The 20133-nt window shown below is 39.8% G+C and overlaps 1 protein-coding gene across 1 annotated transcript in view; it reads right to left on the bottom strand.

The window, feature by feature from the left end:
- Positions 1-7920: 7920 nt before the first annotated feature.
- LRGUK (leucine rich repeats and guanylate kinase domain containing) overlaps positions 7921-20133 on the bottom strand; it is a 137429-nt gene continuing 125216 nt past the window's right edge. The window contains exons 19-20 of the mRNA XM_031013095.3: positions 14132-14280; positions 7921-8670 (exon numbers count right to left, since the gene is read on the bottom strand). Of these exons, the coding sequence (XP_030868955.2) occupies positions 8540-8670; positions 14132-14280 (280 nt within the window). The 3' untranslated portion in view covers positions 7921-8539. The remainder of the gene's footprint in view (positions 8671-14131; positions 14281-20133) is intronic.

The following is a 20133-nucleotide window of genomic DNA, read 5'->3' as shown; positions in this document are numbered from 1 at the left end:
TGATTATAATATTCCTACCCCTCCTTGCTTTTTATTTGTGTGGTATTTACTTCTGATGCTTTTGTAAGCATTTCTTACGTACCACTGACTTTTCTACAACCATCCTGCAATACAGGAAGGAAGGGAGGGAGGTAAGGAGGGAAAGGAAAGAAGAGAAGGGAACAGAAACCCTATCACAGTGAGAATTTTTTTGACCTATCCATATGAATAAGTAGGAAAAAATGAAAAAGGAAATAAATGGTTTGAATAATACAATGAATATGATTGAATTAATACATACTGCAAATGTTTGTACCCTACAAAGAAAACACCCTCTTATCAATACTTATTCATGGTAAAACTCTTATTAAACTAGGAAGAAAATGAAACTTCTTTTTCCAAAGAAGTTTATCTACCTAAAATCTATAGCAAATTTCACACTGAAGAGTGAAGCATTAGACAGATTCAGATGTGAGACAAGGATGCTCGTTATCATTGTTTCTATTCAACATTGTATTGAAGATTGTCTCCAGTGCAGCTTAGAAAAGAAGAAAGGAAAGGGAAAAAGAAAATAATAACGGATGGAAAGAAAAGGAATATTGTTATTTTCTATTATACTATCTGCATAGAAATCCTGAAATAATCTATAATCCATTGTCAGAATTAATACACAGGGTTATTTGTAGAAATGAATTGCATTTTATACACCAGATGGAGAAAATATAACCTTTAAAAACATTCAATTTACAACAACCAAGATAAAATGCATCTAGGAATAAATCTCACTAAAGATACATTTGTCCTTTATGGAGAAAATTATACAATTTTATTGAAGAAATTAATGAAAACATACATAAATAGAGAATGTTTACAGATAGGGAGAGCAAGTATCATAAAAAAAGAGAAACCTCCTCAAATTTTTGAATTAAATGTAATTCTAACCAACTCCAAGTGGGGCATTTGTAGAATTTGATACATAAATCCAAGCATTTATGGAAACAATCTATGAGAGAGAGGGTCTCACAAACTAGGAGGGGAGAGTAATGGGACGATTGGAATAAAAACAATTCAATCCTATCTCACATCATACACAGAAGTTCATTCCAAGTAAAATATAGGCCTAAATTGGAAGAGTGAAACTTAACAAAAATTTAGAAAAATATCTGAGATTATGTTTATTACAATAGGATAAAAAAGAAACTCATAAGATGTAAAAAGTACAAATCAAAAAGAAAAAGATTGACAAAGTTGGCCATATAAAAAACTTGTATTCATTAAAATATAACATTTTAAAAGGTGAAAAAATAAGTCACGACCTGGAAAAAGATCTTTGTAATATGCATAATTAACAAAAATTATTAACCAGAATATATAAATACATCAAACCAATAAGAAAAAGATAATAACTCAATTTAAAATTGGGCAAAACATATAAACAGGCAATTCACAGAAGAGAACTGTAGGTGGCCAATAAGCTTATTTAAAAGGTTCAACTTTACTTGACAACTGGAGAAATTCAAACTAAACACTTAACACCACAATGAGATTACATTAACATTTATTGGATTAGCAGTAAAAAAACTATTGATGCCACTTGCTGAAAATGTGAAAAAATGAGCACCCTCTTACGTGTTGGTGAGAGCATATTACAGCAACCACTATAGTAATATCTGATAGTTAAATATTTGTATACCTATAACACAGCAATTCCACCCCTACACAAGAATGTTTTTAGCTGCATCCTTTGTAATAACAAACATGTAGAAACAAATTTAGTGTTCACCAACAGGAAAGTGAATAAATTACCGTATATTCTTACAGTGTAATATTATATAGCAATAAAAATTACAAAACTACAATAATAAAAACTATGTGGATTAATCTTACAAACATAATGTTGAGAAAAAAGTTAATTGCTGAATACATGTAATATAACATGAAGTTTTGACTCATGGAGAACAACAGTATATATTGTTAGGAATAGACACATATATACCAAAAGTGTAAAAAATTCATGGGAAGGATAAAAAACTAAACTGAGAATAATGGTTACATCAGGGTGGGAAATCAGGAAAATAGAAAGGATACAAAATGGGCTTTAAATATATTAGTAATGTTTTGTTTCTTCAAGTGGGTATATTATGGGCTTAGAGTTTTATTATATTATTCTTTTTCACTTGTAAGATATAAGTCTTGTGCATTTTTAAAAGATCTGCATCTAAAAACTTCATTTTGTTGAGTGAGTGTAGTTTAATTTGTTTCCAAATGCTCATTGCTAGTATGCAGAAATACAATTGATTTTTGTATCAATCTTGATACCTGAGACCTTAATGAACATATTTAGTCATTCTAAGAGTTTTCTAGATTTCTTGGAATTTTCTATGTAGATCATAATATTATCTGCAGATGAGGATTTCTTTCTAATGTGTATTCTTTTTATTACATTTTCCTGTTTTATTGCACTGGCTTGAACTTCTAGTCCTATGTTAAATGAGTGATGAGAGTAGTCATCTTTGCCTTGTTATTCTCAGAGAGAAACCATTTAACCTGTAACCACTAAGTATGATTTTAACTGTAGGTATTTTGTAGCTGTTCTTCATCAAATTGAGGAAGGTCCCCTGTATTCCTAGACTTTTATTATGAATGGATGTTGGACTTTGTCAAGTGCTTTTTCTGCATCAATTTATATATTCTGATTTTTCCTCTTTATCCTATTATTATGATAGATTTCATTGGTTGGTTTCAACTGTCGCACAAGCCTTGCATCTCTGGATTAAATCCCACTTGGTCACAGTGCACACATCTTTTATGTATTGCTGAATTTTATTTGCTCAAGAAATATTTACCAAGATGGAATATATCCAGAGCCACAGAAGAACTTCAATAAATTTAAAAGAATTGAGGCTAGGCACAGTGGCTTACACCTGTAATCCTAGCATTTTGGGAGGCTGAGGCAGGAGGATCACTTGAGGCCAGGAGCTTAAGACCAACCTGGACAACATGGTGAGACCTCATCTCTACAAAAAAGAAAATTAGCCAGGCGTACTGGCACACACCTGTATTCCCAGCTAGTTGGGAGGCTGAGGCAGGAGGGTTGCTTGAGCTTAGGAGGTCAAGGCTGCAGCAAGCTATGGTGGCACCGCTGCACACTAGCCTGGGCAACAGAGAGAGACCCTGTCTCAAAAAAAAAAAAAAAAAAAAGAATTGAAATCATATAGAGTATGTTCTCGGATCTGACCACAATGAAATCAAACTAGAAATTAATGACAGAAAGGTTAACAGGAAAATCTGTAAGTATCTGGAAATGAAACAACACACTTCTAAATAATCCATGGATCTACAAGGAGGTCTTAAGGGAATTAAAAATTCATTGAACTGAGTAAGAAAGGAATCCCTCCTCCTGATTGTCTGGAATAGTTTCAGTTAAGATTGGTAGTAGCTCTTTGTACAACTGGTAGAATTTGGCTGTGAATCTGTCTGGTCCTGGGCTTTTTTGGCTAATATTTTGTTAAGAATTTTTGCGGCCGGGTGTGGTGGCTCATGCCTGTAATCCCAGCACTTTGGGAGGCTGAGACAGGAGGATCACGAAGTCAGGAGATGGAGACTATCCTGGCTAACATGGTGAAACCCTGTCTCTACTAAAAATATAAAAACAATTAGCTGGGCGCAGTGGCAGGCGCCTGTAGTCCCAGCTACTCAGGAGGCTGAGGCAGGAGAACGGCGTGAACCCAGGAGGCAGAGCTTGCAGTGAGTGGAGATGGCACTACTGCACTCCAGCCTGGGCAACAGAGCGAGACTCTGTCTCAAAAAAAAAAAAAAAAAAGATTTTGTGCATATATAAGTGATATTGGTTTGTAGTTTTATTTTTTTATATTGTCTGATTTTGATATCAGGGTAATATTGGCCTCATAAAATGAGTTGTGAAGTTTTCCTTCCTCTTCTGTTTTCTGGAAGAGATTGTATAGAATTGGTGTGAATGCTTCTGTTAGCAATTGGTTCTTCAGTGAAAGCATTTGGGCTTGGAGATTCTTTTTCAAATTCAATTATAAATTCTTTAATTCAACCTAATTCTTCTATTTCCTTAATATATTTATAGGCTTATTCAAATTATCTATGCCATGCAGCATGAGTTATGGGAGTTTGTGTTTTTTAAGAAAAGAGTTTGTTTTATCTAAATTGTCAAATTACATATGTAGAGTTGTTTGTAGTATTTCCTTATTATCTTTTTGATATTTATGGAGTCTGTAGTTTCATCCCCTATTTCATTTATACTATTGGTAATTTGTATTAAAATATATTATCTTCATCTGTTTTTATTAAATAGATCGTCCATTTTATTATGTTTTCGAGGAATCAGCTTTTTGTTTTATTGATTTTCCTCTACTGTTTTTCCACTTTCATTAATGTCTGCTGTTTATTCGTTTCTTCTGCTCGATCTGGGTTTATTGTGCTTTTGTTCTGGTTCGTCAGGTAGGAGCTTACTGATTTAAGACTTTTCTTGCCTAATGTAGGCATTTAGTGGTATAAATTTCCCTTTCGGCACTGTTTTAGATGCATACTACAAATTTTGATAGGGTATATTTTCATTTTTATTCAGTTCAACATATATTTTTTTAATTTTAGATTCTGGGGATACTTGTGCAGGTTCGTTACACTGGCATATTGCATGATGGAAGTTTGGGCTTCTAGTGAACCCGTCACCCAAATAGTGAACATGGTACCCAATAGGAAGTTTTTCAAATCTTGCCCCCTGTATTAGTCCATTTTCACGCTGCTGATAAAGACATACCGTAGACTGGGTAATCTACAAAGAAAAAGAGGTTTAATGGACTCACAACTCCACATGGCTGGGGAGGCCTCACAATCATGGCAGAAAGCTAAAGGCATGTCTTACATGGCAGCAGGCAAGACAGAATGAGAGCCAAGCAAAAGGTGAAACTCCTTATAAAACCATCAGTTCTTGTGAGACTTATTCACTACCCATGGGAACAGTATGGGGGAAAATGCCCCATGATTCAATTATCTCCCACCAGGTCCCTCCCACAACATGTGGGAATTATGGGAGCTACAATTCAAGATGAGATTATAGTGGGGACACAGCCAAACCATATCACCCCTCACCCTTTTGCAGTCCCAGTGTCTATTGTTGCCATCTTTATGTCCATGTGTACCCATTGTTTAGCTCCCACTTATAAGTGAGAAGATGTGATATTTGATTTTGTTTCTGAGTTATTTCACTTAGGATAATGGCCTCCAGCTGCATCCATGTAGTTACTAAGGACAGGTTTTCATTCTTTTTACGGCTGCGTAGTAGTCCATATTTTTACTCTTTCCATTTTTCTTTCTTCCTTCATGATCTTTCAGGTTTCCTTCTTTTATCATTTCCATTCTGTTTCAATAATTTCCTTCAACTATTCTTTTAGGATAGGTTTGTTGGCAACAAATTATTTTTGTTTTCTTTCATCTGAGAATGTCTTGATTTCTCCTTCATACCTGAAGGACATTTCCACTGAATATAGATAGAATTGTAAGTTGACAGTTCTTTTCTTTGAGTACTTCAAAATATACCACTTCCATGGTTGTTGATGAGAAGTCCACTAGCATTTGTTTTTTCCTCTATAATTAAGATATAATTTCCCTCTCATTGCTTTAAGATTTTGTGTTGTTTTTGGTTTTCAGTAGTGTGATTATTATGTGTCTTGTGAATTTCTTTGGCTTTAACCTGTTTAGGATTCACTCAGCTTCTTGGATTTGTAGGTTTTTGGCTTTTGCCAAATTTAGAGATTTCAGGTCATTTTTTAAAAAAATGTTTTTCAGTTTCACACTCTTTTTGTACTCCTTCTAGACTCCAATGACACAAACATTAGATCTTTTCACATAGTCCACATCCCTGGGACTCATATTGTTTTTCAGTCTATTTTCTCTCTGTTGGTCAGATTGGGTAATTTCAATTCTTCTGTCTTAAGGTTCATTAAGTTTTTTCCCTCTGCCCTCTCTATTTCACTCTTGTGCCCATCCAATGAGTTTTAAAATTTCAATGATTGTACTGTTTAGTCATAAAATTTCCTTTTGGTTCTTCTTTATATCTTCTGTTCTTTGCTATGGCTTTCTCTTTCTTTGCTGAAATTATCTATCTCTTCATTTGTTTCAGTCATGTTCCTAATTGCTTGTTGAAGCATTTTTATGATTGCTACTTTAAAATCCTTACCCGATAATTCCAACATCTGTGTCATTTTGGTGTGGGCATATATTGATGGTCTTTTCTTATCCAAGTTGACATTTTCCTAATTCTTGATATGGTGAGTGGTTTAATTATATCTTAGACAGTTTGGATAGTGTGTTAATGAGACTTCAGATCTTATTTCAATCTGTCGTCTCAGTAGGACGTTTCTGACACCATACCAGTGGGGCAGAAAGGCACTGACTCATGACTGGCAGATAGAGAGAGAAGCCCAAGTTCTCCACTTGGCCTCTGTTGACACCCAGGGTGGGAAAGAGGGCAGTGATGCCTCATTAATGCTTTGGGGTAGAAGTTTAGGGTCCCCACTAGGCCTCAACTGAACCACCCTCACTGGGAGGGGGAGAGGCACCTTGTCACAGCTCTTCACATGGCCTCCACTGACACTGCAGGGATGTGGGTTGATGGTGAAAGTCCTGGCTCTTCATGAGACCTTTTCTAATACTCTCCAGTGAGAAGGAGAAGAAGTTCCTCATTATTACCAGGTGAGGAATAGGTCCAGGGCCCCCAAGTGGCTTTCAATGACATTGTGGGAGGGCATTCTCACTAATATTGGGCAGTGGTTAAAGTCCTGGCTGTCCACAACACCTTCTCTGATACTATCCCAGCAGAGAGAAGGAGGAGAACCTTGTTACAGCCAGAAGAGGTTGAGAGCCTTTGCTGACAGGGTAGGGAGCATAGTTTAATCCATGGTGTTTGGCTGGAATGGTGCAGCTATTGTCTAAAAGTTTTCTATCTTGTGAGACTGTCCCTTTCCTAGTCCTTTGGCTGGAGAGAGTGGGCTTTCGCTGGGGCTTTTGTTGATGTGTCCATTAATGACTTTGAATTTTAGTTTCTCTAGCACCCAGTTTAGGATATATGAGGAAAACCAAACTCAGTGGATTCACCACCATGTTGTTACTCGGGCTCTGAGATCCATAGCCCATCTGCCTTCTTTTCACCTCTCAGAGGTTGAGCTATAATGTTCAGGGTTTTAGCTGTATTCAGTGAGAAAAACCAGGAAATGTGCAGCTCCTCCATGCTGTCTTAAATCAGAACTATTATTTTTATATTTTCTATTGTCCCTAAAATATTTCATAATTTTTTTTAAAGATTAGACAATACTTGTGAAAGTTAAACTATTCTTGAAGATTCTTGGAATACAGAGACATACCCTCTTCCTCCCCAGTTCTCCAGAAAAGACTCCTCTGATTTCCCTGCCCAACGTGGTCATCTCCTTCATGGTCCCCCTGCTCCACCCTCACCAACCCCAAGAAAAGAACTTTAATCAGCTCCTGTTTGAGAGCAGGACTGAGGGAGGACAAGAGCCAACAGCAAATTGTGTTACAACCAAATTTGTCACAGGGAAGAGGATTATTAAAAGGGGTTTTGATATTTTAAAAAGGAAAGTCATTAGAGGATTCTGATATTCAAAATATTTAACAATGAGTATAGTACTATGTGGAGGCTTCTCTTTTCACTAGTCATCAGGCACAGAGTACTCAGAGAAAAGACCATTTTCCAGTACAAAGGAATGTATCTCAAAGTTTTAACAATCAGGATAGCCTACTGGGACATACTAGTGGAATACCAGCCTTGTCTATAACTGCTCAATGGAGGTTTTTCTTTTTAAGACAAGGAGTGAAACTACAAAGATGATGAAAGTTGTCTAAAAGTATATCTAATCACAAGCAGTCCCTAATCAGAGTCAAAGAAGGGTGAAATAAAAGAATCAACTGTTGCTCTTTATTCTTTCATGTTGCTAAAGTAAGTCAAGAACCCCCCAAAATTACATTAATTCCTTATGAGAGATGCAGTCGATATCATGTTGGCGACAAGTTAAATGGAACTCTGCAATCCTTTCATAATCAGAGCAAAATAAATCAATCCTCTAGAGCATACAGGAGTGTTGTAAATGGACATATTGAAATTTTAAGAGCACGATCCCAGTTGGATATATCAGAAAGCCACTCTGCATATCATGGTGCAGAGATCTTGGGAGATTTTCCCATCTGATATTTCTGAGCAGGGAGCAGCTGGAAAAAATTATTTATAGCTATAGAAAAAAAATGAAATGACATTTTTAAAAGCTAAGAATAACTCACATTAAAAAAAACTCACATCTTTAAAAATCATTTAAGAAACAATTTTTTAATTAAAAACTAAAAGACACCAGCCAAAGAATCACAAGAGAAACTGACTGATAGAATTAAGGCAGGTAGAACATTCTTCCATGGGTAATGGGTTGAGTGAGAAACAGCTGGACCCATGGCCAGGTAAGGCAAGGAATTCGACATCAGCAGAGCAGGTTTTCCATGTTAGGATCAGACATCAAGTGCTAGTCTACCTGCGGCCCTGAGGGATTGGAGGGAGGGTGGGTTTGACGTTGGAACCTGGGCGACTGATGACTGGGACTGAGTGTTGTCTGCGTTGGTGAGACTCTTTTTCATGTGAAAATGATTGTATAGGTAGTGCTGTAAAACATTCAGAAAAAAAGATAGTTAATCCCTTGGTTTCTTGGTACAAAGAGAATAAGTGTTGCATGGTATAAGCACCAGAACAATTTCTAGAATTCGTTCATGACAAACTATAAGAAATAAATGAGGCCAGGTGCAGTGGCTTACACCTATAATTGCAGTACTTTGGGAGGCCAAGGTGAGTGGATCACTTGAGGCCAAAAAAAAAAAAAAGAAAGAAATGACATTCAAGGAAGAATAATAGTGGATGAGGTCAGAATATAGCATGTACATGGTTGAACAAGCCTTAGGTTGTATAGAGTTGCCCAATGACCAGAGGATGCTACAGCAAGCACTCACTAGCGATTCTTCCACCTGTCATGCCTTCTGTAACAATGCTCCACACAGTACTCTTTCACAATCATACACATGCACACACACACACACACACACACACACACACACACACACAGTGAAGTGAAGTTCTTCCTATAGAAGCTTCATTTAATGCCCTCTAAAGATTGGTCTGCTCACCAAGCAGGAAGACATCTGGATGTTGCTTTCTCCAGGGACTTTGGGAAGCAGGAGGAGTTTAGAAGATAGAGAGGAAAGGTAGAGGCATGGTGGCCATAGCAGAAGCAGAATTCTCACTGGTAAGGAAGCAGAGTAGCAGGGATTGAGAAAGCAAAGCAGAGGATTCTATAGAGAGTGAGAGAAACAGAAATGATGGATAAGATTATGAAGACTGGATCTATTGGCCAAATCAAACCAATGAAAAGTCAAAGGGAACATTGACCATTTTAGGACATATTCAAAGAAAAAAATAAGACATTGTTTGAGAGGATATTGTTATCAGCAAAAGAAAAGAAAAAAAACTCCTCCTTTTTTTTTTTTTTTTTTTTTTTTTGAGACCGGGTCTCGCTCTGTCACCTAGGCTGGAGTGCAGTGGTGCGATCTCAGCTCACTGCAACCTCCACCTCCCAGGTTCAAATGATTCTCATGCCTCAGCCTCCCAAGTAGCTGGGATTACAGGCATATGCCACCACCACATCTGCGTAATTTTTGTATTTTTTGGTAGAGATGGGGTTTCACCATGTTGGCCAGGCTAACGCTGAATTCCTGACCTCAGATGATCCTCCCGCCTTGGCCTCCCAAAGTGCTGGGATTACAGGCATGAGCCACTGAGTCTGGCCCTTCCTTGTTTGCTGGTTTTTGTTTTTCTCCATGGGGATATTTTTTAAACAGGAAAGAGCAAAGCAAACATGTTGAAAAGAAAACAGACAGTAGAGGAGTAGGCCTCCTTTTTCAATCCGTTCAAGTCCTACAACCAGCTAAATTACATCTCAGGGTGCCGGAATTGCTTATGGAAGCAGTTTTGGAGTATCCACCCTTAGATAATTCATCCACAGTGAGAACAGCGTTGGAGACAAATAATATTGCCATTTAAAAAAATAGGAATAAAGGTTTACAAACCAGTATATTTGACTTTATTTTTATTTATTTTTGAGACAGAGTCTCGCTTTGGCACCCAGCCTGCAGTGCAGTGGCACAATCTTGGCTCACTGCAACCACCGCCTACCAGGTTCAAGTGATTCTCCTGCCTCAGCCTCCTGAGTAGCTGGGATTACAGGCGCACACCACCACACTCAGCTACTTTTTGGATTTTTAGTAGAGACAGGGTTTCGCCATGTTGGCCAGACTGGTCTCGAATGCCTGACCTCAAGTGATCTGCCCACCTCAGCCTCCCAAAGTGCTGGGATTACAGACATCAGCCAATGCACCCAACCACATTTGACTTTAAATCTTAGCAAATTTCAGTTTATTAAAGAAATGGTTGTGTATTTATAAAATACTATAGTGAATGATGAGTGTTGAAGGGGTTTGCAAATAAAATTTACTTGAAAGTAACTTAATTTCCCTTTTATTTAGGCAGGGGTCAAGTAAACTATGGCACATAGGCCAAATCGGGCCTGCAGCAAGATTTATAAATTTTATTTAATTTGTAAATAAAATTTTATTGGAACCCATCCTGTACCCATTCATTTGCACATTGTTTATAGCTGTTCTCACGCTACAATGGTAGGGTTGAGAAGTTGCACAAGAGCCCACATGGCCCACAAAGCCAAAAGCATTTACTATATGGTCCTTTAGAGAAAGGTTGCTAACCTGTAAGTTAGAAAATACCACTGATACAATGTATCTTGATTTCTACAGGGCACTTATCAAAGTTTCTCATGGGGTTCCACTACAGAGATTTGACTAGTAATCACATAGTAGTGGACTTTCCCTGAAATTAAGTCTGCAGAGACTTGAGACTTGCCATGTGACACTGCACTTGGCTGAGTCCTGAGTCCTGTTGTTGACAGTGACTATGACATAGGCAGAGGTCACATGCTTGTTGGTTTTATAGATTTCAAAAATCTATAGAGAATATGGGAGATTAATAGAGAATATGGGAGAATAGAGAATATGGGAGATTAATCAGATACGAAATGATCTAATTTGATACAAATTGAGCTGGAATGTAGGGCCAAGCCAAAATGATAAAAAGATGAAAACAAAAGTTATGTTTATTTAAAAAAAAATCAACTTCACATATATGGGATGATGGAAACCTAGTTTGACAGTTCATGTAAAAAAAGACATGAGAGTTTGACCCACAGCCAGCAGTATGATATAGTTGCTAAGAAAACCACCACAGTATATCAGCAAAATGGCAGACTCAGAACTTCCAGGCCCTTATTGTCCCGTGGAAACATTAAATAAACAACTAGAGACTGGCTGAAATAACTTTATAGGAACTCTGGAACCAGTCAAATATCTACTGCAACCAAACAAATGCCCAGTCCAGGAAAAGCCACACTCAAACGGTAGGAAATGTCATGGTGCTTTCACCTGCCCTTGCCCTGCCTCACCCCAGCACGTTGCAGTGATTTGGGGCAAGTGCAGTCAGGTCCCCAGTCCCCTTCTATAAACCAGAGAGAGTAGGGCAGATCTAATTTGCAATGTTCTAACCCATTTGGCGGCTGCCTGATTGGTCTCTGTGTCATCTAACTCAGAGTTCAAATGGCCCAAACAGGCATAGCTGGGATCTCAAACAAGGAGAAGCCACAGGAGCAGTGGGCATGGCTCATGAAAACCACACGGGGGCTACTAATTGAGGGATACGATAGAACAGCTAAAGCCCCAACAAGCAGCAGGGGTGAGACTCCTAGGAAAATTAAAACATTTAAAAGCAACTGTGTCTACTGGGGAACTGGGAAAAAAGCACACACACAAGCCCAGGGAAAATGCATACCCAGGAAAGGCCTGAAAAGATGTGAAGCCTGCATGCAAGCCTGATCCTAGGCTTAGAACACACGCCACTAATTAGTCCTCTGCAGCGCTGAGCTAGTCTGCAGCTTTGGAGAGGTAGCTGTTTTTTCAAATGCCCAATTTTCAACAAAAGAGCAAAGGCATACAAACAAACAGAAAAGTGTGGCCCATTCAAAGGAACGAAATGAATCTACAGAAAGCATCCGTAAAATACACCAACACAATCTTCTGCTATGTGTATACAAATTTACAAGCACAATATCTAGCAGGTATCTAGCAATTTACTTCTTACTTGTACCATAAACTCATCTTATCTGGCTCAATATTATATATTATATTATAATATGCATATATATGTTACAATCATATATAGTTATATATGATAATACCATATTATTATAGGACAGATATTATGTTATTATTCCCAAGGCTCAAATGTTAACTGCTTTGCCCAATATTGTGCAGCCAGCCAGTAGAGAAATGGAAACAGAACACAGGTCTTCTGATTCCTAATCTAATGTCTTTCTACTGTACCACACCACTGATAACAGCCCCACTTTGCTCTGGCCAGATGGTTTAGAATGCGGTATTTGACCCTAAGCATCCCATTTAAGGAAGGATACAGGCAGGGGGAGGAAATGAGATGGGGACGGTCCATGAACACTGTCCTATGAGAAGCTAGAACTATGATGAGCCTTGGTGCTATGTTTGGTCTAGAACTCCTGGTTCCCTCGGGCCCTGGAGTGGCAGGTCCCAGCCTTTACAGAATTCCTAGAACATTTCCCACTTCCTGCGAGCTGACATGAAGGCCAAGAGAATTTGGAATTACTTCCTGGAGCTTTGGTGTTAGAACTCTCATCCTTATTGCTTGTGTCCTGCATGAGTCAAATCCTTGAAAATCTCTTATTCCAGCCAGCTATCCTGAATACCGCTGCAGCGAAGGGGAGTCTACCCTCACATTGCTTAGAAGATGCCCGCTTCAGTAATCCCTTCCTTTTGGAGACAGTATCTATTGTGTCTTCTCATGCCAGGCAAATTAAGAGGTCTGTATTATCTTGCTAGTTCCTCCGGTCACCTGAGCAAGCAGGGTTCAGGCAAAACATCCCCTCAAGACTACAAATGGTGGCTCTGTCCTAGCCTCCATGCATTAGAGAGTTCTCCCCATTCACTTCATTCCTCTATCAGCTACTCACAGCACCCCACCTTTCCTATTGACACCCAGATTATTCTCTCCCATTCCCATTTTCACCTCCAGTCCTTTGTTCCCGCCTCCCCCGCTCCCCCACAAGGTCTTTACTCAGTGTTATTTGCGAACACTGCCGCGGAGCCCAGAGAGAAAAGTGCAATGGCCATTCTGCCTCTTTCTGGACATGCATGTTCACATGTGTGTTTGGGATCTAGGGGCAAAAAGGAGGTGAAGCAGGGCTGGGCCAGATCCTTCAAGCCTAAAGCTGTCAGAATTCTGCTGAACCGCCACAGTGAAGACTGGACTGCAACTCAAAGCCTCCATGCTTTCCTTCACCTTCATTGAATGGAGTCTACCTCACCAAAGCCTCTTCTAAAGAGCACGTGGTCCTTGTCCCAGACCGCTGCAGATAATGTGGCCGGGTGGACAGTGCAGCAGCTTCTACTCAAAGTAGCTAAGTGACCGTGGGTGGATTCCCCACCTTTCTCAACTTTGTTTTTCACCTATAACAATGGGCAACAAAATAACACTCTACCTTAGAGGGAGATTCTGACCCAATACTCTCATTTAATTTTCAAAAATCAGGATCAATAAAAAGACAGTAGGAAACATATATAAACAAATATAAATATATATAACTTATATTTATAGTACCATATGTAAAACAACTCATACCTTTTTTTTTTTTGAGACGGAGTTTTGCTCTTGTTACCCAGGAGTGCAGTAGTGTGATCTCGGCTCCCTGCAACCTCCGCCTCCTGGGTTCAAGCAATTCTCTTGCCTCAGCCTCCCGAGTAGCTGGGATTACAGGTGCCCACCACCACACCTGGCCAATTTTTTGTATTTTTAGTAGAGATGGGGTTTCACCATTTTGGCCAGGCTGGTCTTGAACTCCTGACGTCAGGAGATCCATTCGCCTCGGCCTCCCAAAGTGCTGGGATTACAGGCATGAGCCACCGCGCTTGGCCTAACTCATACCTTTCAGGGTCTCTTCGGTCTCACTGTCACTGGCTCCTGATCCTAGGTGTGAAGAAATGCTCCCCTCCGGAGGCTGGAAAGGCAATTCTTTTGACCACGGACAGAACCGAAACAATGAACATTTCATGGAAACCAAGGAATCCTTCCCACTGAAAAAATGAAAAACCAAAGATCTTTTTGAGATCCAAACTATTCGCTACTAATGGCCACACAATCTATGCCTATGACTTCACTGGGTTACCTTTATCAAGTCCACAGTAGTTAGTGGACATGTCTTGTGTTGAGCTAGTTTTCAACAGTGTCTATAGCAGGTGCTATATAGAAGCTGACATATCTTAAAGTATAATAGGTACTGTACACATTAGCATAAATGTCTCATCCATTATGCAAGACATGGCTGAGTATTTACTAAGAGCAAGACATCATGATAAGTGTTGGAGTATAAAACAAGATAAGGCACAGATCCTAATCTCCAGGATTTTAGAATCAGTGCTATTTCAAGGATAGAGAAACAAAACCATGGTAGGTGGCCTGATCTGGACCTCACACTGGGCATAGGTTTTGGGGATTGTGATTTTGTTTCCTTTTTTTTTTTTTTTTGGAGACAGAGTCTTATTCTGTTGCCCAGACTGGAGGGCAGTGACACGATCTGGGCTCACTGCAACCTCCACCTCCTGGGTTCAAGTGATTCCCCCGCTTCAGCCTCCCTAGTAGCTGGGACCACAGGCATGCACCATTGCGTGGCTAATTTTTGTATTTTTAGTAGAGATGGGGTTATGCCATGTTGGCCAGGCTGGTCTCGAACTCCTGACCTCAGGTGATCCGCCGGCCTCGGCCTCCGAAAGTACTGGGATTACAAGTGTAAGCCACCATGCCCCACACTCATTTCCATTTTTAGGATAATGTTCAGGTATGATTGGGCATCTGAAATCCCTGCCTCTGAGCCCAAACACTTCCTACCGCCAGGTTCCTCTCCTTTGGGATTCACCTGTTTCTTCACTGCCTTCCAGGGAGGCAGCTCTACCAGGGGAGCTCGTCCTGCAAAGCCCTGGCAAGCAGCTGAACCTTGTTTACAGGCACTTCTACCACTGTGCCTCATCCCCACCATATTTGCTGTCATTGGAGAATCTGAAATTGATCACACGAAAATGGCTGATATTTAAGCCATTACGTTTTGGATAAATCTTGCCTTTTAATGAGGGCCAACGTCTTAAAAGAATGCAGCTCTCATGGCAGATTTCAGGCCTAAGCAAGAAGGCAGGAGAAATTTACTGAGTGAAATTTCCTCACTAAACATGGAAGTCATGCCATGAGTAGTCCCTGACTCAGCAAGGGGGGCAGCTTTGATTCCACCTGACAGAAAGGTGGACACGATCCTCTCCTCTCTCCCTGACCAGTGCAGTCCCCATCTCCCACCTTGGGACCCCAAAGATTGTTTACACTCTTAACCTTTTCTGTCACTCATTTATCAAGTCATTCTCAATTCTAACACAGAGGAGGTTCAGGAGATACAGCAGTGAACACGAGATCTGGACCTGCCCTGTTCAGCTTACAGACTGGGGGGTGTATCTAATCACACACGTGCTTTACAAAAACCGAGATATGAAGGAAAACACAAATGCTATAAGATGATATATTAGGCATACCAGGACAGCTCTCCTTGAGGAAGTGCCATTTTAGTTAAGACATGAGGGATGAATTAGCTAGAAAAGGGGGAAGGTGGGGTGGAGGTTGAAACTGGAGGGGAGGAAGGAGAATGCTCTCAGCAGAGGGACCATTGTGACATCTGAAGGGCCTCACTGGGAGACAGGCTTCTCTTCTCCAACTTAATGGTTCTGGAATGCTTCTCAGTCAAAGTAAACTTCAGGAATGATAGAAAGATGCTGGCTTGGAAAACTAACTGGAAAAAGACAAGGAGTGGACTTTTTTTTTTTTTTTTTTTTTTTGAGACAGAGTTTCGCTCTTGTTGCCCAGGATGGAGTGCAATGGCACCATCTCAGCTCACTGCAACCTCCGCCTGCCCGGTTCAAGTCATTCTCCTGCCTCAGCCTCCCGAGTAGCTGGGATTACAGGCACCCACCACCATGCCCAGCTAATTTTTTGTATTTTTAGTAGAGACGGGGTTTCTCCATGTTGGCTGGGCTGGTCTCAAACTCCTGACCTCAGGTGATTCGCCCGCCTGGGCCTCCCAAAGTGCTGGGATTACAGGCTTGTGCCACCACACCTGGCCAGGAGTAGACTTTTTAAGGGAAGGTTCGGGGGTGGGAATAGGATAATTCAACTACTGAAAAGGCAGGAGCAGGGAAGCATGAGGCCTGGAGTTTTATACCACTATGGCTTGGGAAGAGGGCGCCATAACCCAAGTGATGTGTGTCTCTTTTGACACAGGCCACAGGGGGCTTGTTTTGGCCCATGTTTCTGGATCTCACCAGCCAATGACTCCAGGACCAGATGGTGGCTGATTGAAGTATTTATAGACTGTGCTCTTGACCTCCCCAGCTGTCTCATCACTGGATGCCCTCAGTCATTGGTAGGACCTCGGCAAGGAATCATGCTGAGACCAAGCAAAAAGATCCCATCATCCCCCATGCACACACAGAAAGATTTCTAGTTAACAGCAAGTGTCAAAAAAGAAAAAAAAAAAAACAGGTATAAATGTAGGCGAACCCCTCAGACATAGAGTTGAAATGCAAATATAGGACCTTCCCATTTTTAAAAGTTTAATAATTTTTCTTTAGAAAGCCACAGAGAATGTGAATTATCTGTCGGAGATGCTGGCATATCTTGGGGAGCTTTAGCAAATAAGAGGTAGTTTGGGAAGAGAAAAGAAACCTCTGGTAGAAAATAATGAAAGTCAGACAAAAAATATGTCTGAACTAATTGTCTTTCATTCATCACAGACATGCCTGTGTCATTGGTGTTTCTCTATACATGTCTTCTTCCTTCAGTTAAATTCTAAGTCTTGTAGACAGTGTAGCCAAGTGGCTTAGCACAAAGATTCGAGCCTTTTGGCTTTGGTTCAGACCTCAGCTCTGAGACTTGATAGTTTCAAGTCCTTTTACCGACTAATTAACTTGCCTCAGTTGTCACATTTTTAAAATGAGGAAAATGACAGCATTTTTTTCTCGCTGGGTAGTAGTTATAAATTTGTGTGTGTGTGTGTGTGTGTGTGTGTGTGTGTGTGTGTGTGTTGAGATAACATATGTCACATTCCCAGAACGGAAACTGGCATGTGGTTGAGTGTTACACAAGATCCACTAGCTTTGTAACTCTGCTTCTCATATCCCATACACATTCATACTTCAGTTCAATTGTTTTGGATTGACTTATCTTTATCCACTGAATTAATTTCCTAAAAATAAAGTTCACTAATTGCTTCTCATTATAAAAGTAAATCATACGCATTATAGACAATTTAGAAAATACAGAAAACTAGAAGGAAAAAGGAAAATCACACATAGAAAGCCACTCTTACAGTTTGGCTCTTTTTGTTTTATGTAATTGTGCACATTTTCAGTGAACAATTTTAAGTTATCAACAGTTTTCTGAACCCTGATCTTTAACTGCTGCATAATAGTCCATCAAGTATATGCTTCATGCTTTATTTGACCATTCTGTTATTTTTCGACATTCAGGTTATTTCCAAGTTTTTCTGTCATAATGAATATCTTTGCATATGATGATTTTCCACATATTAATTTATTAGTATCTGCTAGGGTCTGAATGTTTGCACCCCCACAAATTCCTATGTTGAAATTCTCATCCCCAAGGTAATGACGTTAGGAGGCGGGGCCTTCAGGAGGTGCTTAGGTCATGAGGGTGAGGCCCTCATGGTGGGATTAGTGCCCTTATTTAAGACTCCAGAGAGCTCCCTCACCCCTTCCATTGTGTAGAGGACACATCTACACAATGCCACAAGATGGCATCTGGAAACCGGGAAGTGGGCCCTGACCAGGCACTTCATCTTAAACTCCCAGCATCCGGAACTGGGAGAAATAAATGTGTGTTGTCTATCAGCTACGCAGTCTATGGTATTTTATTATAGCAGCCTGAATGGTCTAAGACAGTATCAATTCCCAGAAGCAGGATAACTAGGTCAATAGTAAATATATTATTTAGGATTTTGCTATAAACTTCCTAATTGCTCCCCAAAAGATTGTGAAATTTTATCTTCCAACAAAATCTGGGCTCTCCAGCAGTATCTTTCTGTTTGCACCATTTAAAAAATAATTTTAAAAAATCAGTTTTGGTAATTCAACAAGCAAAAAGTGGCATATTATTTAAAATTGCTTTCTAATCACAAGCAAGATTAAACATTATTTTTTATATTTATTCATTAGCTCCTCCCCACACTCCTTTTGTGAATTGTGTATGTCTTTTGCTCATTTATCTGTTGAGGACCATACCGTTTTTCTTACCAATTTGTCTGAACTCTTTACGTATTGAATATTAACCCTTTTGTTGTATTGTATAAAGCTTGCTGTTTTTCTTTTAAATTTGATTTGGACCTAGACAAGCTTTTTCTCAACTCTCCAAAAATTTATCATTAACATTTTAATCAACCTGCTGTCTCTATATAGTTAAAATTAAGTCAAATTATACAGAGACGCTCTGTCACCCAGACTGGAGTGTAGTAGCACCATCCTGGCTCACTGCAACCTCTGCCTCCCAGGTTTCACTGATTCTCCTGCCTCAGCCTCCTCAGTAACTGGGACTACAGGTGTGCACCACCACATCTGGCTAATTTTTGTATTTTTAGTAGAGATGGGTTTTTGCCATGTTGGCCAGGCTGGTCTTGAACTCCTGACCTCAAGTGATCTACCCTCCTGGGCCTCCCAAAGTGCTGGGATTATAGGCATGAGCCACGCCGCCCAGGCCTGACATCAATTTTAAACATATCTTTTAATAGATAGGATTTCTGCTATGATACAGAAGAACTTAACTCACTTTATAACACTCCCCCTACATAGTTCTATCACTATTCTCAGTTCTTCCATCTGTCAGATCTGCATCTTCATATATCATATTTTAAAACTACATTTCTTCTTTCATTAACAACATAATAAAATTGACCCTCCACCTCTACCTCCTAAACTTTGTCATTACAGGTGTGCTTTTCACTGTCAAAGTTGATTATATTAAGCTTTGTATTCATAGTTCTGTCTTTTCATGATTTGGCCAAAGGTTGATTAAAACGTCAAAAATTCATAGGTAATTTTTTGCTGCAGAACCTAGTAGGTGGCTGTGATTATACTTTCTTTTCTGTAGTTCCAATGTTATGATCCCTATCCCAGCAAAGAAGTACATTTCTAGGATCAAGTGCAAGTTGAACTCCACTTGTTCACACTCCACATTTAACTTAGATTCGTACCTGGCAATAGGAAAGGCTGATGCAATTGGGTCTATACAAGGTAAAGCCTGCCATTTAAATGAAGGCATCTATGTTTACTAGGATGATATTGACTGTGGCAGAGATTAAAAGGGTAGAAGCCAGTCTTAATGAGATATCCCCAGGAGTTCAGGGCTCTAGTATTGAAAAACATAGTGCAATTAGCTATCATCTGGGCCTGTCCTTGACCCAGGAGGTAAGGGAATGGGGTGATATAGGCATACTGAGGGTGACACAGCTAATGTGCACCACTCACATTGTCTGTATTATGTTTGAATGGCAAGCAGAGGCCACAGCACTGGTGCACTTTGGAATCCAAACCCAGCTTTCCTGGAAAGCCCACGTGCTGCTGGGCATAGGCACTTGCCTACTACTTGGACCTCAGATGTCTGTCAACTACAGCTAAGGCTACATGGCACCAACATTCCCTGATAGAGGTATTCTGGGATGGGGCACTCTCTCTGCACCCTAAGGATTCTGCTTAGAAGTGTCAGTTACTTGTTATCAAGTGGCAGAGAAGTCTAATTGCTTGCTCAAAGGAGGAGGTCCATCTTACCATCTTGGGCTGAGTTCTTGGGACTGTCTTCTTTTTGTTGGACAACAGCTTTTGGAA

The sequence above is a fragment of the Gorilla gorilla genome, chromosome 6 (genome assembly GCF_029281585.2).
Source record: "Gorilla gorilla gorilla isolate KB3781 chromosome 6, NHGRI_mGorGor1-v2.1_pri, whole genome shotgun sequence".
Lineage (NCBI taxonomy): Eukaryota > Metazoa > Chordata > Mammalia > Primates > Hominidae > Gorilla > Gorilla gorilla.
This window is presented reverse-complemented; position numbering and strand designations above follow the sequence as displayed.